Source organism: Mustela lutreola, chromosome 5 (assembly GCF_030435805.1).
Source record: "Mustela lutreola isolate mMusLut2 chromosome 5, mMusLut2.pri, whole genome shotgun sequence".
Classification (NCBI taxonomy): Eukaryota; Metazoa; Chordata; class Mammalia; order Carnivora; family Mustelidae; genus Mustela; species Mustela lutreola.
In genome coordinates this window covers 401,519-423,601 of record NC_081294.1, presented here as the reverse complement: position 1 = coordinate 423,601, position 22,083 = coordinate 401,519, and the positions used below count along the sequence as shown (strand labels likewise).

At 55.3% G+C, this 22,083-nt stretch overlaps 1 protein-coding gene across 3 annotated transcripts; it reads right to left on the bottom strand.

Moving 5' to 3' along the window:
- Positions 1-849: 849 nt before the first annotated feature.
- EXOC3 (exocyst complex component 3) lies at positions 850-21,466 on the bottom strand. Of its 3 annotated transcripts, XM_059173548.1 has the most exons (13): positions 21,389-21,466; positions 19,735-19,925; positions 17,962-18,181; positions 11,938-12,619; positions 9,884-10,001; positions 8,957-9,082; positions 7,747-7,847; positions 6,079-6,189; positions 5,833-5,983; positions 4,362-4,484; positions 2,566-2,727; positions 2,084-2,211; positions 850-1,308 (listed from the first exon to the last, which is right to left on the bottom strand). In XM_059173548.1, exons 2-13 carry the CDS (start codon positions 19,876-19,878, stop codon positions 1,137-1,139), a joined length of 2,238 nt encoding a protein of 745 aa, XP_059029531.1. In that variant the 5' UTR covers positions 19,879-19,925; positions 21,389-21,466; the 3' UTR covers positions 850-1,136. The 3 variants fall into 3 exon arrangements, with proteins under 3 accessions (XP_059029531.1, XP_059029533.1, XP_059029532.1); XM_059173550.1 differs by lacking the exons at positions 2,566-2,727; positions 21,389-21,466; XM_059173549.1 differs by lacking the exons at positions 17,962-18,181; positions 19,735-19,925; positions 21,389-21,466 and adding an exon at positions 17,035-17,953.
- Between the last annotated feature and the right edge of the window lie 617 nt (positions 21,467-22,083).

The following is a 22,083-nucleotide window of genomic DNA, read 5'->3' as shown; positions in this document are numbered from 1 at the left end:
TCTCTGTCTGTCAAATAAACAAATACAAAAATCTTAAAAAAAAAAAAAAAAAAAAAAAGATGCTTCAGGGCACTTTGGGTGGTAACCGTGAGCAGTCACATCAGGAGAATGTAAGACGTAGCTTGCTGTAGGCGAACCGTGCTCGGGCTCTAAAGTTAACATCGACGGCTGTGTGCGCACGCATGTGACCGAGGCAGCCCCTTCGGGTGGTGCAGGGAGATCGTGGGGACACAGCTGCTGGTGCATCCTGGGGTCTGAGACCTGGTTCTTCCCAGGCACAGACAGGCGGGCACCTGTGCTCACTCGCTTACTCAGACTCATCACTGCACACAGCAAACAGGTGCCCAGAAAGGGCAGAGCAGCACCACCCGGCCAGAGTGGGGGGAGGAGGCAGCTGAGACACCGAAGGGGGTGGGGCGCAGCGCTGAAAAGAGATGCACAAGGGCAGTCTGAAGGTTGAGATGAGACTGACGGGGGAGGCAGGACTGCATCTGCCCCCAATGTCCAGGTGAATCCTGTCCCCCCGAGGTGGATCCCACCTCCAGGTGAATCCTGTCCCCTCCGACCGAGATGGATCCCACTCCCAGCAGAATCTCATCCCCCTGAGGTGAACCCCCCCTGAGGTGAATCTGGTCCACCCAGGACGGATCCTGCCCTCCAAGATCCTTGGGTTCTTGTGTCACAGGCACATTTCTTTCTTAGAGAGGGCACAAGCCCGCGGGGTGGGACGGGGCGGAGGCGGGGAGAGAGCCCCAAGCCGACTGCCTGCCGGGGCACCTCTGGCCTCCACTGCGGCAGGCCGCTCACCACACCCCCTCCAAGAACACCTTCACGTCCAGGACCCCTCAGTCCCTGCGGGAGGTCAGACTCTTTACTGAGCAGCAGAGTTTGTGTTTACACTGTGTGGAAATGAAGACCCAGGGGTCAAGAGGGACAGGCACCACAAGGCCCCTCACACCGGAACATGCCTCACAAGGGACGTTACAAAGCACGAGGAAGCCAGAAGTACCACAGCCACCAGAGTACTTGTTCTTTAAGGCGCCGTGAGTGCGGCAGCGGGAGATGCAGGCCCAGGGGTCCCGGGCATCTCTCGGCTTTCTGGCGGCCACACATCTCCAGGGCCGGGGCCTGGCAGGCTACTTGAGGAGCTTTGCCACGTTCAGACTGGGAACCATGATCTCCTTGAAGATGGGCACATAGTTCGGGTTGGCCTGTGTGGGGCCTTGCTCCAGCGTCTCGATGATGGTCTGCTTCAGGTCCCGGCTGGCATCCCCTCGCATGGCCAGGAGTGCGCCGATGTGCTCGTCCCTGTGGGTGCGGGGACACGGGCACGTCGGGCGCTTCCCGCCGCTCGCCCCCCACATCCAACTCCATCTGCCCCCCGCACTCCCCCCTGCCTGGCCGGGCCAACACGGAGGCCCCAAAGCAGGGTCAGAGCAGGGTCGACAGCTGTGGACGTGCAGCGCATGCCCCACGTCAGGACGGGAGAGAGACCAGAGTTCTCCCCTCACCGTGCCCCTTCCCTTCAACCCACAATCACGAAGTCTCGTAAGCTGCTCTCTTAACTCTCTAACAGACCACCTGACTAGAGTGAGAGACGCTGGTGAGCCCAGGAACACCACTCCGTCCTGCTTCAAGCAAACCCACAGCGCTGACAAAGTCGCTGGGTGAGACAGGAAGGTGGGGGGGGGCGTGGTCGCATGTGACAGGCACCTGCGCTCCCCTCCCTGAATCCACGAGCACAAGATGAGCTTCCAGAAACCACTCTGCTCTGCCACCTTCCCCCAGTGCAGAGTGTGGTGACGTCCCACCTACACTCAGGCCACCTGTGCTCTGACACCTGGGAGGTGTGTGACCAGTAGGCTCCAGGTCCAGTAGCAGGGCTAGGGGATGTAGAGGCACACAGATGTGCCCACTCTGCTCCTGGCTATCGTCCACACAGCTTGTCCTCCCAGGAACTGGGCCCCCCAACGGCGCTCACACCTGACGGTCAGGCCTCTCCATCTTGTCAGTGACCCTAGGAATGAGCTTACTGCTCTGTTCCACAATTTCTAGCTGAAACAGACGGCTCATGGGCTCTTACCTAATGTCTGGATATTTGCTGACCAGTGTGGAAACTTCCAGGTAGAGCAGTGATGGGTCTGTCAGCTTAATAACTTCCGCGATGGCCACGATGGTGTCACAGTGCCCGTCTGCATCCTCACCAAAGCCCTGGAAGATAATGTGTGTGCAGCTGCCGAGCGCCATGAGGAGACACAAGCCAAGTGTCCGTGGAACTCTGTGGCCCAGGTGACCACTGAAGGCCCACAGGGGAGCTGTCGCGTGTGCCCTCAGCAGGGACGCTGCAGGCAGGGGGCCGGCAGCCCAAGAGGTGAGACCAGTCCGGCTAGCACCACTCCCATGGGCTCGCGGTAACGCCCTAGAAGCCATCCCAGCCACAAGGTCCAACAGACCTTCCCCTGCTCACAAGGGGGACCGACTGGTCATCTGGTCCCTCACAGGACTGGCCCGGACCAGCGGGCATCAACATCCCCGCTGGGGACACAGAACCAGAGCGGCACTCACGGCGGCCAGCTTCCGGAACAGGAGGCGGAGCTGCGCGGCCTCCCGGACCATCCTCTCGGCACCCTCCTTGCGCTCCTCGGCGCTGCGGAAGGAGATGCGCTTCTGCATGACGGCCCGCAGGTACTCCAGCACCACTCGCCGCTGCGCCTCCGCGGTCATCCTCTGCCGGCACACGGGGGGTCAGCCAGGCAGCCCCGGGGCTCCTGCTCAGATGCCCACGCCCCTCCCACTGAGACCCCCCCAGGCTCCCCAGAGACCCCTCCCAAGCATCCCACTGAGGCCCCCACCCCCTGCTGAGACACCCCCAGGCACCTCAGTGAGACTCCCTCCCCTTCCTAAGGATCCCCACCCAGGCTCCCTGCTGAGACACCCCCCAGCCCCTGCTGAGGCTCCCCCAGGCACTCCCCAGAGATCCCCACCCCTTGCTAAGGATCCCCCAGGCTCCCACTGAGACAACCCCCCAGATTAAACCCCTGAGACCCCCTCCGGGCTCCCCGCTGAGACACCCCACCCCACCAGGTGCCCGCTGAGACCCAGGCTGGCCAGGCAGCCGTGCAGGACACCCACCCTCCTGCCCGTCGACAGATGCCAGGACCTGAAAGAGCACATACGCGCATTCACTCAAGTACGTGGTGAAAGGAAATTCGTGCCCAGTCGCGCCAGCAGATGAGCCCTCCAGAGAAGCCGCCCCCGGAGGGCAGCACACACCCTTGGGCTCCTCAGGCATCAACTACTAAATCAACATATCAAATGTTGAAATAAATAGTGGACCTAAAAGCCAGGCAAGCAACGAGAGAGCAGCACCTGACCTTCTGACCAGCCAGAGGCTTCTGCACAGAGCAGGTGAGGGAACCAGTCAGGGCTCCAGGCAGCGGGTCTCCTGACAAGCATCACTCTTACTGGCAGAGTCATAAGAATTTCCTTTAAACTGAACACTCAGACAAGGGTGACGCTGGGTCCCAGTCACCACAGGAGGACAAAAACACATGAAAGTGTGAGAACCAGAAATGAAAACAGTGTCACCGCTCAGTCGACACAAGCATCTACACAGAAATCCGAAAGGGTCCTGAGACGGAACCCAGAAACAATCAGAAGTTTTACAAAACGTATGAACACAAGGTCGGTATATCCAAACCATTTCCTATGAGCCAGGAAAAAACATATGGAAAGCCCGACTTTTGAAATCCCATCACTCGATACGGCAATAGCAGCAAACACTGCCTGAGACCCTGAGAATCCACGAGAGAGGCAGGCCCAGGCCCTGCAGGAGGAAACGGGCTAGCTCGGGGACACCCCTGAGGACATGGAACGGGGCTGGGGCACACGGGGGCTCTCCACGTCTGGGGCAGGGCTCCTGGGTTCTCCAGGGCCCGGCCACACAGACACGAGCCCTGGGGCCTCCACTGGAGTGGGAAAGCTGGCAGCCGGCTTGTGCCCTGGACGGGGATCCTGCAGAGAGAGCTGCCGCTTAGCCCCGATCCACAGCTGCTGCCCCCTTCTCCCTTCCAGGGCTTTTGGGGCTGCTGAGGAGGTCCGTATCACGAGCACGGCCGGTGTCTGTAGCCATGTGTCAAGGAGGGTTTGGTGGGGTGTCAGGAGGCAGGAAGGTTAAATGAACAGAAGCACCATCGCCTCCACCCGGCCTGTCTCCAGACATGACGTCTGTGCCTCAGGTTCATGAAACCACCCGTGAACGTGCATTCACAGAACCAAGCGGACACGGAGCTCCACACAAGACGGCAGGTTGGCTCCGGCCTGTAGGTGAGCTCACCGTGTCACTGTGTCCACACTCTTACCTTTTTGTACGGCTTTTTAATTTTGGCAAAATCACTGAAATAATCTTCCACAGTAACACAAATAATGTCCACGGCATTGGAGCCTAACAGCCACTTCCTTGTCATCAGCTCACTGAGATGTTGCTGAAAAGAGCACAGAAAATGTCACCTAGACACTGGCCCCGAGTCACACGTATCCAGAGGAAGGTGCTGTAGAGCCTCAGTGATGTTCTGTGACAGAAATACACACGTAAAAACCCTACTGCCATGGGATCTGCAAACACATCCCGTAACCATGTGAGACACTGGCTACACGACTTCGGGGACGTGGAGATCTGTCCATACACAGGCCGCCTCTACTGTTCACGTATGTCATATGGCTATTCTGCACTTACCCGTTCCCAACGGACATTTAAAACTGCTCACATTTTGCAGTTACAAAGAACAGTGCAATGAACCTGTGCTTTTCTGCAGGTGAAACCCCGAAAGCAGAACTGTTCAGCCAACAAGTGTGCAAACTAAACCCCGGAAACTTTCCACAGGGCCCTCTAAAAGCTACAGCACTGGTCCTGCAGAGAACACATGAGAGCACGCCCTCTCCCGTGCCTACAGAGCTACCTGCCAGCCCGCAAAGCCACAGAGAACACTCGGTTTGAGCGTGCATATCTCTGAAGACTGGAAAGACCGGGCATTTTGTTTTCACATTTTGGACATCCGTAACACCTTTTCTGTGAAAGGGTTTACTTGTGTCCTTTATCTCATTTTTTGTTAGTTTTTTTTTAATTTGGAAATAATTTCAAATGTATCCGTTCCATCTAATCCATTTAGATTATAATCCATAATCATCTATCCATGTACTAAACCATTTTCGAGAAAGCATGCGACATCACAAAATGATCCCACCAATCGCCCCAGAAGATCCTCGCCAGGTCCTTCCTTCCCAGGAGGACCCAAGATGATCAGACTTTTATTTTTTAAACATACTCTGGTTTCTGCCCATACATCAATGTAACGCCTGCATCTTTGAAATAATCCCTCCCTGTTCTTGGTGCCTCTGACATGATGCTAACTAAGTGCATTCTGTCAGCGACTCCGTGTCGTACTTTTATGCAAAGCTGAGACTGGTCCACGTGGTGGGTGTGCAAACTTGGAAGAATTCTCAATTTGGTTCTGGTATCAAGAATTTGCTAAAGAGCACAGTCCGTCTTCCTTCTACGTACTTGTTTCCATTTTATAATCCGCTGAGATCAGTCTCTTTATTATCTAATGATATTCTGTCCAACTATACACCGGAAGGACCTCTACTCTGCACCTGCATCATACGAGGCCTACCTCACAGAAAAGCAAAGGCCCTTTCATAGGGAGAAGGGTGAACCGGAATGTCGGCTCCATCTGGGTCACAGGGTGCGGTCACAGGATGGGTCACAGACCCACGCTGGACGGAAACAAGATTTTCAGCCTGGAAACAAAGCAGCGAAGAACCGGCTCCCACCTCCAGGTCCAGGAAGACCTCCTCCAGCAGGCTGCTGCAGCCTTCCTGTGCAATGGTGTCCAGAATCCCATCCATGCTGGGCTGGGTCAGAGACACACCTTCTTCCGTTTCACTTCTCAAGTACTTCCTTTTCAAACTGACGATGGATTCTCTGTAAGGAAACAGGCAAGGCTCAATGAAGCAACTCAGAACACTTCCCTTCTGCCCTTTCATTCTGGGGTCGCCCTGTGCCCCACAGTCACTTACTTAAAGGTCTGGCAGTTGTTGATGACGGCGATCATATACTGGACGTAGCAGTGCGGGTGCTGCCGGTCCCGGAGGTGCTCCTCTTTATACGACTGGGCCTCCTCTTTGTATCTGGGAACACACAGCCCCCAGCAGAACCACTGGTAAGGGGGGGCCTGCGGGGTGTGCCAGACTTCACAAGGAAATCACACCTGATGAAGACATCTGGCTTTGTTAACATCTGACCAGGTAAGTCTTGAAAAATAAAATAAATTTTTGGACGATCTGTATACTAATGAAAAATCAGGGAAGCTGATCATTTTAAATGGATTACTAAAAATATACTTTGTGTCAGGCTCTGAAATATGATTTAGTATTCTGAGTATATAAGTATTTGTGAGGGGAAAATTATTATTTTATCTAACACACAATTTGCCTAGAAATTCATACTATAGTGTTGGGAGCATTATCAAATATTAGATAAGATGTCACTTTCTGAAACTTTCCCTGAAAAAGTCAAATTAAGACATTACTCAAAATAAATAACTTCCATTTGAGGTCAAGAAAACAAGCAACTGAGATCACTACGTATTTTATTTCTGAAATTGTTAGGCTCACACACCAGAACACAACACTACAACACACTGTACGTATGTTTAAAAGACCTTATAAAAGGAGCAAAGTTGGCAATTAAAAAGAAATATTTATCCCACCTTTCTGTCTAACGTGTGGTTCAGGTAAGCAAACTTCTGAGGCTGATGAGGAAAATTTCCTCTTTCTGCTAACAAAACTGGGGCCATGACCCTCAGGGGTACGGCTGATGGGGACTCTCAGTCTGCAGGGCAGGACAGGCGGACCCCACACCGCAGTGTGCCACAATGCAGAGCGTACCCCACCTACACCGGGTTCTTACGAAACAGCAAGAAAATAAAGAGGAATCTCACAAGCCTTTAGACCCAACATGTGGCTCCCAAGGCCGGCAGTCAGGGCCGGATAAGAAGGTGCTGGGCCCTCGGACATAACCTGCACGTGTCCACAGGCCAGTGGCTCACAGAGTGGCTCTCCCCGAGACCAGGGAGCCCAGACCGGCTCCTAGCTCAGTCTCCACACACCACTAGAAGGAGGCACGTCTGAAACCACTGGGGAAACCCAAATACAAACTTGGTGTGAGCTGGCCCTCAGCCAGAATGAGGGTACACAGGACGAAATGCCAAAATGGGACTTGCTTTAAAATGCTTGGGGGAGAGGGGCTTTAGAGGGGCAGCTTTTGAAGGTGGACGATGGGTCAAGTTTTTTTTACACCAGTCTTTCTGCTTCTGTACAGGTTTGAAAATCCTCCCGAGCAAATCAAAAAGAGGAGTCCTGGAGACACAGTCCCCAGCCCCGTTGAGGGGGGGGGGGGCGGCGACTCCCAGTGACGGGACTGGAGCTGCCACCTGACGGGAGTCCCTCCCAGGCCCCGGGCCGTGCAGACAAGTGAAAGGAAGCATTGGAGGAGAATCAGGCCCCCGTGGGCTCTCAAGAAAACAGCGTCATCTGTTCCAAAGGCTTGTTTCAAAATAACAAAGGTCACGACAACAAATCCAGGCCTAAAATACTTTTTAATATCAGGCATATTAGGATCAAAATTCTGCTTTTAAGTTTTAAAACCATACACTTTCTAAATGAGCGCACTGGCAAAATACATACCTACTCAGGAAAGAGTTCATTTGCTGAAGACACAAAACAAGTACCTTTGTTTTCAAATCTTCACTTATCTGAGCAGCAACTTGAAGATTCTGTTCGAACATCTAAAAATTGGGAGAGTTTATGAATTCTAATATAAACTCACAAGGGTGCAATTTCCTATTATATAAACCCCTATCTGCCAACTGGTAGCTCTAGCCTAAAATCAGGGGTGGGGGGAAACCACTCAAAAAACAGCAAGTCAGTTAAATGGACAACTTTCTCATCAGATGAAAAAACAACAAGTGAATCACTTCCTAATCACCTGCAGACGGGCTGATCTCCACACGGAGGGAAACACGTGTTCTCAGTGAGCTGGGGAGGAGATGGGGGCCTAAGGGGGTCGGGTGCAGCTGGGGTCCCATGGGTGCCAGGAGCTGGGCTGCAACTCGAGACGTGAATTCCTTACGAAGTACCGGGAGCGTACACCCTGGAGCTGGGGAGAGCTACACGTGGAGAGGCGGAGAGGGCAGGGAGGCCAGGCTCACCCCAGGCCTGCGGGGCACACAGTCTGTCTGACACCAGTTTCCAAAATAAAGGGGACGGGGAGATCCCTGTGTGGCTCGCGGTGTCACCGGAGACAGACGCCCGCAGTGTCACTGCGCCCGGCTGGCATCCAAGCACGTGTCAGCGACGTGGTCCCACACAAGGGTCAGAACGCGACTCAGCCCTCCTCCTGCCAGAACCCTTCCTCCGGGAGGAAACACCGAGGCCAGAAGAAAAGGACCGTAGGGAAGCCGGAGGACGCCAGCAGGTGCTGGGCACCCAAAAGCAAAGGAACCAGAAGGAGACGGCGCAATTATGGTCATAACGTAAAGGACACTTCCCCAAACCCACGGGGTCGTACTCAGTCAGGTGGCATTTTGGAAGATGAATCTCAGCCATTTTCAACATCAGAGAACATCAAAGCAGCAAACTCCAATCTGAGCGTCATGTGCAAGTAACACGCAGTTTGGTTCCAGCGCAAACTCAAATGCTTCAGGAAAACTAGAGTAACTCCGGGCAAAACCGTTTGGACGGGTGACCCTTGGCGCCTTCTGCTCCGGAGAAAGAGGGGCCTGAGGCACCCGGAAGGGGTCCCTCTGTCTTTAGGGAGGGAGGCACTTTACGTGCACTTGTCGAGCCCACAGACCCCAGGGGCGGCCCGGCAGGGGACCTCAGTGCACGGCGGTACCTGGAAGACGATGGCGGGGAGCGTCGTCTGGTAGTACCCGTCCTGGTCGGCCTCAGGCTCCGTCTCTTTCACCCAGTCCTTCTTGTCTGTTTCTAGTGCTTTCCGCAGCCAGGCAATGATGTTTGACTACAGAAATTTGGCATCACAGAAAAAGGAAGAACAGAACATGCCCCCTAAGACAACACACACGGACTTTCCTCAGCCACGCAGCGGCAAAAATCAAACTCAGGGCCCTGGGAGTCACTATTCCCAAACAAGGGGACACCAGAGAAGCCGCTCCACCAGCCACCTCTGTGCCAGGCGCTGCCTCCACCAGCCACCGTCTGGACAAGCACCACGGCGGCAGGCCAGGCCAGGCCGGTCAGCTGTACACGGAAGCACGAGGCGGACGTGCCCCCAGCAGGCTTGTCCCCAAAAGACCACACACCAGCGCCGCCACGTTGGGAGCGCGGCCCCTTCCCTGCTTCCCTGCGGGGGGGCTCAGCGTCTCAGTCGGGATGCTGTCAGCCGCTTGGGCTCCCCTCGGCCAGGGAGGCAGGCCCTGACCCTCCCATGCTCCTCGCAGACCACCTGGGGTCACGGGTGTTGGGGGGTGCACCCGGGCCCCACGTGCCCCCTCCCACTCCGAGGCTCAGCTCTGAGGCCAGCTGGCACCACCGCCCATCCGGCTCCCGGGGGCCATGAGGCTCACTGCTCCAGCCAGAGGGCGCTTCTGTTCCGTGGGACACACGCTCAGTCTCCACCCGGGGCCGGAAAACCCGCCGCCCTCCTCACCTCCCTGGAAGACGCGACGACCCCGAACCAGCCCACGCACCCTTCGGAGGCCAACACCAAGACAGGTCGCTCCTGCCTCCCTCCGCCCGCGGCCTCCGAGCGGGACTGGGTCCACCACGAGGCCTGGCTCGGAGGTGCGCCCGCTCTACTCACCGTGAGGGTTGACATGTACGTGTTGAGCAGCTCAGAGACCACGTCTGCAGAGAGCAAAGGCTCCAGGGTGCTGACGTCCACTTCCGGGGCCAGCTCCGCGTTCCCCATCATCTCTGCACTGCGGCAAAGCCGGGTGTGAGAAAGAAGAGTTAGCGGGGAGACAGTGCGCTCAGCTAAGTGTCGCTCTTTCTTCCGACACGCAAGTGCCCGAGCGTCCTCGAGACCGTGTCGGGGCGGGGGGCAGGCCCTGGGCGCACGCTGCGCCGGGAGTGGTCCCACGAGGCCCCCCTGTCCCTGGCCTCAGCCCGCGGCCCCCCGGCACTCAGGAAAGCAAGCCCGCGAGCGGAGACGTGTGTGCCTGACGCCCAGCCCCGGGGAGGGCCCGGCCGGCGAAGCGGAGGTGCTGGGCGGGCAGGTCCCGTCACCCACGGAATGACAAGCACGCACAGGGCCGCTGAGGCCAGCGGTGCCGCTCCCTGCGCTTCCTGACGACAGACGCTCGGCAGGAGGACCAGCGCGGTCGGACAAGCGGGTGTGAGGAGGCAGGAACGGGGACGGGATTTCAGAGGAGTCCCCGTTAGGCGCCCGTTCTCATCCTCGTGCGGTCGGGTTCTCAGACGTCCAGAAAAAGTCACGCGCCCTGTGCCGCGTTCCCGCAGTACACGTTCACAGGCAAACGCGGAGCCCGAGCACAAGCACCGGCAGAGACACGAGCTCCTCCCTAGCGAAAGGCACTTGGGGAAACCCTGCAAGTTTCCAGAGACGGTTCGCTCCGCCGCGACGTCACCCAAGAGCCTCGCTGCAGTGAGAAACGTTTCTAGCGTGAAAGCAGCTCCGTTTTTCCCACCGAAGTCCAAATGCCGAGAAGGCGGCCGTACGCAGCTGTGCACACACGAAAACGCACGAAGGCAAGACACACACTGCACATGAGCCAGTGCCCAGTCTGGCAGCTGAGCAGCGAGGGTGCAGGGCCCGGATTCTACTGCCCTCACGGGCCGGCCGCGTCCATACTGGGCACGGGACCCCCGCGCCTCAGTCTCCTCACGCACAACATGAAGAAGACCCTCACGGTACTTTCCTCGTGGGGTAACGAGACCTCAAGGCCTGAACAGGGAAGGCCACGGGCTGGGGAGGATGGTGATGGCCCCGGACCTGTGGGCTGGGAGAGGGCAGCGCCCGGGGGACAGTACCCATGCCTGGCACAACGAAGCCGCAGACACACCAGAGTGACCACCGTCATCGTGGGTGACAGAGCGTCTCTCCTATGTTTTTACATGAAGACGTAAGCATTCTCTCCTACAGCCGGTTACCAATATTCACACAAAACATCCGAACCCTTACTGATAAGCAGGAGGGTTAACAAATTTCTGCACATGAGCAAAAAGACAGGCTAAAAATAATTACAGCACAGAATTTTATATTGTTCTCAATTCACAAAACCCAGCAAAATCCAAAAACGTATCTTCCCCTCAGCTAGCTAATCTTAAAGAACGTCAGCATACCGCACCGCGGCCACAGTTCCCAACCCTGCGTCAGACGAGTACAAGCACTAAACGGCTCATGTCCCTTTTGCAAAGGGACAAAACCTTAAGGCTGAAACACAGAAAGAACGGATTTTCCCAGGGTACTGGTGAGAAGAAACCAAGCTGGGGGGCACTGGCAGCCAAGAGGACGGAGCTGGTGCCTCCTGTGACCCATGCTGGTTCTGGGACCTCCTGAGCCCACGTGTCCTCACCCGTCTGCCGGGTGGAACCAGACGCTCGGGAGGCCACCGCGAGGCAGGAGGGGCCTAGTGCACAGTGGGCACTCAGTGTCACAGAACAGCCCGATGCCGAGCTGCTCACTAGGGACGGGAAGTCAAGAGCAGAAGCACCACCCAAACACAGGAGCGTTCACACAGCCAGAGGCTGGGCCCTGGCCTCAAGGCTAAGCACGCACACGGACCCGAGGGGAGACGTTCATCAGCAGAAAACGAAGTCTGAGGGAGCTGAGCACATGCAGCAAAGCAACTCAACTGTATGTAAAAGAAAATACAAGAGTGACTTCGGAGTTACCTCGTGTAGGTGTTTAGGACCCACGTCAACAGGCTCACGATCTCATTGGCTTCCAGGTCTTCGGCCGCGAGCTCCTGCATCCGCGTGCTCAGGGCCTGGTGGTACATGCTCAGGAGGTTTCTGAAGATCTCGTAATGGGGAGGGAAGCACTGAACCATCAGGTTTTTGGCAACAATGAGGTCATCCAGGACGTACTTCCTTATGATTTCCAGGTGGCGGACGAGCCACATCTTGTCGGACTCCTTGGTGTCTGCCTGTGTGCCCTCAATTCTAGTAGTCACGGTTCTGTCCAAGATCGCAAACATTTTCTCCTTCCAATTCTTGGGCCTCCCGGGAGGAACAAAACTAGTTTGTTTCTTTCGGTCAAGTATGCGCCTGTCGATTTTTTCTTCCCTTTCGATAATTCTAACAACCGAGACCAACAAGGTGGGGTCACGGCGAACGGTAACCAGTGACCTCTGCAGCACCATCCACAGCTGCTTGGCCAGCTCATCCGAGAGCCCCTGCGTGCTTCCGAAGTAGCTGTGGATGAGGGTCATGTCCCGAGTATTCCCACTGTCCATGCGGTACTGCTCGTACATCAGCCCGTCCCGGGAGCACTCCAGGTCCATCAGCTTCCGGTGCGCCTGGAGAAGCGCCCCTTGTTCTATGAGGTCCTGGGTCTCCCGCACAATTTCGGGCACTAGGGAAAAAGGCACAAGATGAAAGTGTGAAAAACCACAAAAACGGCCGTGGAGGAGCCTGGGACGATGGCAGAGGAGGGAGCGCCAGGAATCGGTCTCCGCACCCAGACGGCAACGGCGCTGGCAGAATCTGAGTAACTATTTTGGAAGTGTTGGGTCTGAGGAAGGCTGGCACCTTCCAGCAGATGGCCTGGCAGTAAACTGTGGTTCATTTGGTCCACCCCAGCTCTTAGCACAGGAGCACGTTCCCAGCCCCAGCCCAGCCTGACACGCATTCCCAAAGCGGCTTGCACGGAGCTTTAGGGAACCAGGCTGAGCAAAGAGGACCACGTCCTCCAAAACCCGGGATCTGTGCTCCAGCTGCTGGTCGCTGCCTCCACTCAGGGAGAGGCACACACAGTGGTGGAACACAGTTACTGCACTCAGGCCACAACTGCTGCCAACCCCTTGCCCTGGAGTCAGGTGACTTCCGGATGATTTGAAGAGCTGGTGCCCCCTTCCCTCCATTTTTCCTCCCTTCCCCTTCCAGACGTTCAGGACTACGACATTCACGCACAATCTCGTGTGGGAGAGTTAAAAAGCTCGAAGAGGTCTGGCTCAGAAAAGACCTGGGAAGACCTTCAGTTTACCTCTTAGTCTGACCCTCAGCACAGAGACAGCCTACCGAACAACAAACAGCAATCAGCAGACCCTGCAGAAGAGGAGAATCTGATTTTCAGAGTTACTATGTTACTGGATTCACGTGTCCAACATTCAACAACAAAAATCACAAGACATAAAAAGACACAGAAAGGTATGAGAGTCAAGGGGAAAAGATAACCATCCCTGAGAGACACTAGGTGGTCCATCTATTGGATGAAGACGTCACTTTTATTTAAACATTTTGTTTACTTATTTGTCAGAAAGAGAGAGACAGAGAGTGCGTGCGCATAAGTGGGCACAAGCAGGGGAGCAGCAGAGGGAGAAGTGAGTTCCTACTGAGCAAGGAGCCTGACACGGGGCTCGATCCGAGGACCCTGGGATGACAACTTGAACCACAGGCAGCCACTTCACAGACACCCTCTACTGGATGAAGACTTTAAAACAAGTCTTAAATGTGCTCCAGGGACTAAAGGAAGACGTGGTAAGTCCAGAAAATGACACAGAACAAAATGCAAACATCAATGAAGACAGGGAAACCTGAAAAGAAACCAAAAAGAATTCTGGAGGTAAAAACTACAGCAACTGAAACAGAAAACCTACTTCAGGGATTCAAAGGCAAACCTGACAGAAGAAAGAACCAGCAAAGACGAGGTAACAAAATTACTACGTAGGAAGGACAGAACGAACAAAGACTGAAGGCGAGCAGACAGGCCTACAGGACCCTGGGGCACCGCGCACACTCTGACATCCCCGAAGATGATGAGAGAGGTAAGAAGACAGAGAAATTATCTGAATATGATCAAACTTACTTAACTTGATGAAAGACAGGAATATAAACATCTAAAAGCTCAATAAACTCCAAGGAGAAAAAACTCGGAGACCAAGAACAAGACACATTACAAACAAATTGCTGAAAACCAAAGACAGAGAGAACCTGGAAAGCAGTGAGGGGCAAGCAGCTGGTGGCCTATGAGGGAGCCTCAGTAAGACAACAAGCAGCTTTTCCATCAGGAACTTCGGAGGCCCAAGGACAGTGGCTAAGACTGTTGAAGTCTAAAAGAAAACAACAGTCACCCCAGAGCCCCGTACCTGGCAAAACTGGCCTTCAAAAGTGAAGGACACAAAGACACTTCCAGACAGGGCTGAGCGCTCGCGGCCCTGGAGAACTGCCTCAGCGAGTCCGGTGGCTGCAAGGGTGCCGGGTGGTAATGCAGAGTGCTACGGGGGAATAAAGATCGCAGTAAAGGGAGATACAGGGCAGCCACGTAAGCTCGTGTTATGGTAACTTCGGTTTGTGACTTTACTTTTTGTCCTACGTAATTGAAAAGACTAATACATTTAGGGAAAAAAAATTCTTTGTCCAAAGCTAGTATTGCTGTAACTGGTTTATAATTCTGCATGGTGTTTTCCACATAATTTGAAAGACTAACGAATAATAAACAACTCTTCTATGTTTTTGGATAACGTATAAGGATGTAATTTTGTGACATCAGTAACTGAAAGGGTGAGACAACATTGTGTAGGAGCAGAGTTTTTGTCTGTTACTGAAGTTAAGCTAGCATAAATTCAAGAGTATTTTTAACTTTAGAGGTTAAATGTAATCCACACAGTAACTGGAAAGAAAACAGATTCTGAATACATAAAAAAGGAATGAGAAAGGAATTAAACATTTCACCACACACACACAAAAAATCAACTAAACACAAAAGAAAACAGAAATAGCAGGAAATGAGGATCAAAGATTGTAAGTCACAGAAATCAAATAGCAAAATGCAGAAATGTGTCAGCCATTTTCAGTAATTGCTTCAAATGTAAATGGATTAACTTCCCAGTTAAAAAACAGAGACTGGTAGAATGGATCAAAACACAAGATCCAGCCATCTGCTATCTGTAAGAGGCTCGCCCGTGATGCAAAGACACAAACCGGCTGACATGAAAGGTGGGAGAAGGCAGGCCAGGCGAACAGGGACCAAAATAGAGCAGGTGGCCCCACTGATGCCGCACAAGACGGACTTGAAATCAGCAAGTTTACAAGAGACAAAGAAGACAAAGACTCTACTGGAAAACAGGCAGTTCCACGTCTCTCTTGGTGACGGACGGGACAACCACCAGGAGATGAATAAGGACACACAGGACCTGAACAACACAATCAACCAGCTCCATCGAACAGACACACGCCCAACAGCCACACACGTCCTTCTCTCCAGCAGCCACACACGTGTCCTTCTGCCCAGCAGCCACACACGTCCTTCCCGAGAGCATATTTTCCAGGACAGACCTTATGTAAAATCACAAATTCAACCTCGATACATTTTAAGAGATAGAAATTATACAATGTATCTTTTCCAGCCAGGATGGGATGAAGTTGAAAATCCGTAACAGATGAAAAATTCACGAATTAGTAGAGATTAAATAACACAATCACTGGCTCAAAGAAATCACAGGAGAAATTAGAAAATATGGAAACAAAAATAGAACCCAACAAACTGGAACTTGCAGGCTCTAACAGAGCAATGTTTAAGGACAAGTGCATAGCCAGCAACACTTATGCTAAAAAAGAGAGAGAGAGAGAACTATCACATCAACAACCTGACTTTATAAATTCAGGGAACCAGAAAAAGAAGAATAAGCTGAACCCAAAGCTACCAGCAGGAAGGAAATAACAAAGAGCAGAGCAGAAAGAAACGGAATAGAGAACGGGAAAACCAACAAAATCAAGAGGCAATTCTTTGAAAAGACCAATGATTAACAAATCTTTAGCTCAGGAACTTAAAGGAAAAAATAAAAGAGAAGACTCAAATACTAAAACTGGAAATGAAAGCAGGGGCGTTACTGCCGGTTCTACAGAAACAGAAAGGCTCCGAGAGTACTACAGACGACAGTACAACAACCAACCAGATGACCCAGACACCCAGGCAAAAACCTAGAGACTAACTTGGGAAGAAACAGAAAATCTAAACAGACCCTCAACTGGTCAGGGGAGAGGAAACGGGGAGCCATCATTCAATGGCGCAGCGTTTGGTGGTGGTCTCTCAGTGTCACTTGCACGTCACTGACACACAGCACCGCACAGTCTGTTTTACGCTGGTAGCGGATGGTGGTGACAGCTGCACAATGTGGAAGTACCTAACACCAGAGAACTATACACTCAAAAACAATCAAGATGGTAAATTTTATATTAAGTGCATCTCATGTTAAAACAAAGTGGGGGGAAAGGCTGGGTACTGGGTACAGTCCTACCAAATGACCGGCAATGAGAAACGTCTAAAGGGGCTCAAACCAGCACATCTTCCCGATACAGTAGACTGCTAACCAAAATGTGTATATAACGTAGCCTCAGTTGCTCTTCAAGGGAAGAAAATTGTTTTCAACTCCTGTGGATGAACTCCTTCCAGGAAAGTAACTTTTTGGTCATTTGGCATTAGTTTCACAAGACCGGAAGGAAATGTTACCAGTCAACAGGAAATCGTAAGGAGGAAAATTAACAAGCAAGGTGCTGGCTCACAGTCATGAAGGACATTCGGGCTTGGGGACTACATTCCAATTCCGGGCAGCCAACAGTCACCAAGACGAAGGCTTCCTTAACACCCACTGTAGAGTCGGCAATGCCGAGGTATTCGTGGGGGCAGGATGGGAGAAGCAACTTAGAACGTGGCCTTAAGTCTCAGACCCCGGGAAGATGAGCAAGGGGGCCAGGTACTCAACAGTGCCGCCACCAGACAAGAGCATGAGAGGAGTCCGAGGAGCAGGAGCTGAACAGGACACAAATTACCAAGGTACGATGCGGCGGGAGCAGGGCCATGATGTGGCTGTATGTGGTGTGAAGAGCTGCGGCAGATTACGCTCCGGGGTCGAGCAAAGTTTAGAGAAGAACAGAAAAAATTCACTGAGACCAGAGACGGAATAAAGGAAGGGAAGGGGTCAGACCGCCTCAAGGTCTCTTGCGGGGATGCTGGCGACCCTGACAGAGGGGAGGGGTGAGGATGGGGTGGTACGGGCTCGGGACTGTGCTGAGCAGACATGGAGCCCCACCCACGTGACAAATGACACTGTTCCCAGATAGGCTGCAGAGCCTCTCACTGGCGAGGTACAGGGACATGGCTCTGAAAGGGCCACCCCATACCTCCTGTCCCCACGCCACCCCAACCAGCCCCAAGGCCTCCACCAGACCCTGCCCAGTGCGGACCGAGGCCGCAGAATGTGTCCCTTCTTTGCTCTCCCCACCCCTGCGCATGGGCACACTCTCCTCCTCTTAGGAAATGCCATTTGCTGGCATCAGCTCTCCAGCTGGGAACTGCCCCCCCCAACCCGTCCTGTCTTCCGGGACACTTTTCTCTGTCACCTATCGGAGTCCCATCTGGTCTCCTGACCTGACAGCCACCCTGCAGCCCAGGGAATGAAGCTCACAAGTGCTTATGCTGTTAACCCACATCAGTGTCTCCGTCCAAACAGAGCTACTCGTCTCTGCTTGTTCAACTGGCCCCTTCCGCCCTTACTGCAAACAGGAAGTCAGCCACACAGGTGGGACTCAAACTCACGGTCCACCCCAAGGAAGGGCTGTAAATACACAGCACAAAAACTGGGCCCGGCTCTGCACCACCCGTAGGCAAGGAACAGTGAGTCAAGGCAAAGAGAAGAGACAGCACTCTGGCCCTGACGCCCCAGGCACCCGCCATCCCCAGCTGTCCCCACCGGCCACCTGAGAAGATGTTCTTGAGGTTTTCCACAGCCGCGGCGAGCTGGCTGTGCCGCACGACAGCATCCTTCACGTCCTTGAGGCTCTCGATGGTGTTGATGCTCTGCCTCCAGTCCTTGCTGACGTCGGCCAGGGACTGCTGGACGTCTTTGACATCGTTCAGTGCGTTGTGCAGCTGGCTCAGGCCCGTACGCACACCGTCCAACTGGGACTGGATGGCAGCCTGGGGGACACATCCAGGGGTGAGGGAAGGGGGTCAGCGGAGCCAGGACAGCCACAGACAAATCTTCTTCAGAAAGTTCAAGGTCACAGGAGACAAATTTCAATAGCGGAGAACAGCCAATACTCAGAAAAAAGAGAATAAGATTCAGCAAGGACTTAACCGAGTCACAAAATAGCTTTTCTTTTTTTTCAGTGTTGCCTGAGAACACGTCCCAAACTCCTCAACCAGGCCCTCAGCCTGAAGGTTCTGGATACTTCGATGGGACTGCCTCAGCTCGCAGGCCTGCCCCAGGAGGACGCCACATGTGGTCTCCCCGGGCCTCCCTCTGGTCCCAGGGCTGCCCCAGGCCTCCACAGCTCCCTCGGGCCTCACCCAAGACTGTGAGGACTCGCTCATCAGCTCTGAGGTATAGGGCCTCCTGTCCCTCAGCCGGGACCAGACTCAGCTCTAGGATGGCTGGCCCACTGCGGAGAGCTGCTTCGTCTGGGATCCAGACTCACTCCACCGGCACGCCAAGATGCCCGCAGCTAGTGGCCAAAAGGGAGGGGACATGAAGAAGGGGCAGCCAGTGGAGGGGAGGGAAGGCCAGGTGGCACGACCAAAGCCAGGAACACATTCGACCCAGGAACCCTAAGTCGCACGTAGAGATCGTTAACGATGATGGTAACAAACCACACAAGGTTTCTAGACCACAGGGATGATTATCAGTTAATCCCCTAAGTTTCCGGAACAGACTGAAATGCTGACTAAAAATGCAGCAGGTCCAAGCTAAAGAGAAATTTTACTAAAACTTCTTTAGTAAAACCAGTGTTTTAAGTAAGTCCCACTGGTCTCTGGATCCTCCGTGTGGCACAAACAAGTGGCCCTCATCCCGTCTCCCGAAGCCTGCCACCACCCAGACGCTGACACCGTTTCAGGGGCCACGTGCGTGTGAATATGAACCTTCCTCAGAGGCTCGTGAACCCCCAAGGCCGCTCTGCTGCCTGTTCATCATGGCAGACCGCAGTCTTAACATCGGTGTAACTACACGGAATAGAAGTAGTTTTTTAAAAAACTCACTTCCCAACACCAATGAGATTGAAAACCAAACCAATCATAAGGTACCTTGAAAAAGAGTGATTTTCTTTCTTGCCTCTCTCACAGCGTTAATCACCGTGCCTCTCTCCCCCCGCCCCCCTCGGGCCAGACAGCCACAGTGTGTGCTGGAAAGTTCTAAACAAAACGCTCTACGGTGGCACCCTGCAGAAGACTTCAGAAATAAGGGTAGCTGCTCGACTTCTAGTACTGCTTAAAATTTAAATGGACACTTCTGTGTGCTTCAGAGGTTGTTCCAACACTCGCCCCATCTGCTCTAGGAATCTGCTGCTGGGTGACACGCTTTTGGAAGGAATGTGTCAAACAAAGACGACGGTCTGGTCCGCCTCTTTGCAGACCACCACAAAGGCTCACTGAGCCAAACTATAACGGTGACGTTACGCAGCCACCCCGCACTCGAGGCAGACGGATCCGGCCTGACGGAGTGGACGGACGCCTGTGGCCCCGTGGTCTCGTACCTTCAGTCTGGCCTCCACCGAGGCCTTTTTCCGGGCCTCTCTTCTCCGGTACTGCTCTACTTTGTCCAGCTGGTCCGGGCGCTGGAGCATCCCCGCAACCCTCTGGACAGCTGTGGCTACAGCCTCCCGGTCTGTCTCCTTCATGGTTAAAAAGCAGCTGGGATCTCAGGGCGAGTCATACTAGAGGCACCCTGTGTGAACAGGGAGAGAGGGAGCAGCAGGGGAAGATGTGTTAGGAAGGTAGACAGGTAGGTACGAAACCCCTTCCCCCTAAAATCTCTGCGGTTCACAATGGAGCTACAAGGAGAACACGGGAGATCCTGATCCGGTAAATCGGAGCGCTGAACCAGGAGGATGAGCGCCTCGGTAACAGGCACGAGCTTTCAGGACTCAGATACAAAGGTAGGTAAAGCAGAAGCACCTCCAGTTAAAAACGATGAACAGAGGGTGTCTGTGTGGAGACACGGACCCGCACCCTATCCGATGTCACTCTCCCAGGTCCTTCTCTCGCCCAGGCACAGCCCACTTCTGGAGCCCTCATGGCCCCCTTTGGCCACACTGGTGGGGCAGCTGTGCCAGGAGGCCTCGGCGAGGACACAGAGGCAAAGGGCCAGCACACCTCAACGGGCCTCACCACCGGGCATCTGAGCAGCTCCGCCGGTTAAGCCCCTGACTCTGATTTCCGCTTGGGTTGTGATCTCAGGGTCCTGCGGGGCTGGGGGCTCTGCCCTCAGCATGGAGTCCGCTTGAGATTCGCTCTCTCCCGCTCCCCCACCCTGTCTGCTTGCACGCGCGTTTGCTCGCTCTCGCTCTCTCCAATAAATCTTTGAAAGCTTTTTAAAAATACTAAAAACCCCAGAACTGTCTGTAATGTCCGAAATTCCACTTTGTACATTTAACAACCCTAACAGACAAAGAGGAGGGGCCAAAGGGATCCGCTCAGGCGCGACCAGTAGGCGGACAGACGCCCGCGCGCCACAGCACACCTCCCTCCCAGCTGCAGTGCCCCGGTGCGGGCGCCCGACCCGGCATCCGGGAGCGCCCGGCAATGGGAGGGTTCCGTGGACGTGTCCCCTGAGCTCAGTCCACTGCCCCCACGCACGGCCTCCGCACCCAGCTTCTCCGATGGTGGAGACCGCGCTCTCCCCGAGCTCCCGCACGCCCTCGGCAGAGCCCCGGCCTCCACGGACGCTTCCACGAGCCCGGGCCAGCGCCTGTCCCCGCGGGGCACGCCTTCCCTCTGCCCCTCCCCGCACGCTCCCGCCCCGCCCCGCACGCTCCCGCTCCGCTCGCTCCCGCCCCGCTCGCTCCCGCCCCGCCCCGACGCGCCGCGCGTCCCGCCGCCGCCCCAGCGAGCTGCCCCCGCAGCTGTGCAGCCGGCGAGGCTCTCGCAGTCCGCGGCCCCGTCCCCCAGCCGCGACCTCCGGGCGCTCCCCGCGGGAGGACTCTCAGCGGGAGGACGGGGAGGCCTCCGCCCCGCCTTCGGGGCCGCGCGCACCCCGGCCGCGTCCGCGGAGAGCGCGCCCCGGTGCTGCCCACCGCCCGGGGCCGCGCGCACCGCCCCCGATCCGCGCACGTCCGCGACCGCCCCCGCACCGCACACCCCGCACACCCCGCACACCGCCCTCCGCCGCGGCCGCCGCCACACGCTCACCGGCCGCCGCCGCCCGCCGGAGCCCGGCCGGAAGTGAGCTGCCCGCGGGCACTTCCGCTTCCGCCGCGCGCCGGAAAGGCGGGGCCTGAGCTGCCGGGCCGTCAGGGGGCGGGCCTGGACGGGGTCCCCGCGGGGCTCCACGGGGGACGTGCGTCGGGGCGGGTCCCTGCACCCGCGACGGCCCCAGGGGGTGGCGTGATGCTGGGTGGGGAGGGGCCGGCCTGTCCCTTCCCGCCCTGTCCTCTCAGTGTCCCCAGGCTGGCCGCCTCCTGGGCTCCTTGTCCGGCCTCACCGTCCCTCGGGCGTCTTCCCCACGCGTCCTCCGTCACCCTCTGGCCGCCTCCTGGGTGGGAGCCGTCCTGCCTCTCCCTCCCTCCGCCTCACTTGGTGTGTCCGCGGGGTCTGCACGACTGACCTTCAGCTTTAAAGCTCCCACTGCCCTTCCTGCGGCAGCACCTTGTCCTCTGGGCTGCAGCCGCGGCTCCTCCCGAGACCAGGGACTGGCGCCGGGCGGACACTGAGTAGATTCTGAACACGGGGGGTAACGGGTGGTGATCGGGCACGTCTGACCGTCGAGGGCAACACCGCCGCGCTCCTGGGCAGCTGGGCAGTGAGTGGCTGTTCCACCCTGGGGTCAGGCCCTGCACTTGTCAGGTCAGCGCTGTCCTGAGTCCAGACAGAAGCCCCCGGGAACG

What these genes read in the sequence shown, in the direction of transcription:
- EXOC3 (XM_059173548.1), bottom strand. Translation starts at nt 19,878, where the DNA reads ATGAAGGAGACAGACCGGGAGGCTGTAGCCACAGCTGTCCAGAGGGTT. An exon ending in CGTACATGTCAACCCTCACG is followed by an intron (nt 9,083 to 9,883) that starts GTGAGTAGAGCG and finishes AAATTTCTGTAG; the next exon opens with TCAAACATCATTGCCTGGCT. An exon ending in TTAAAAAGCCGTACAAAAAG is followed by an intron (nt 2,728 to 4,361) that starts GTAAGAGTGTGG and finishes GTGTGCCGGCAG; the next exon opens with AGGATGACCGCGGAGGCGCA.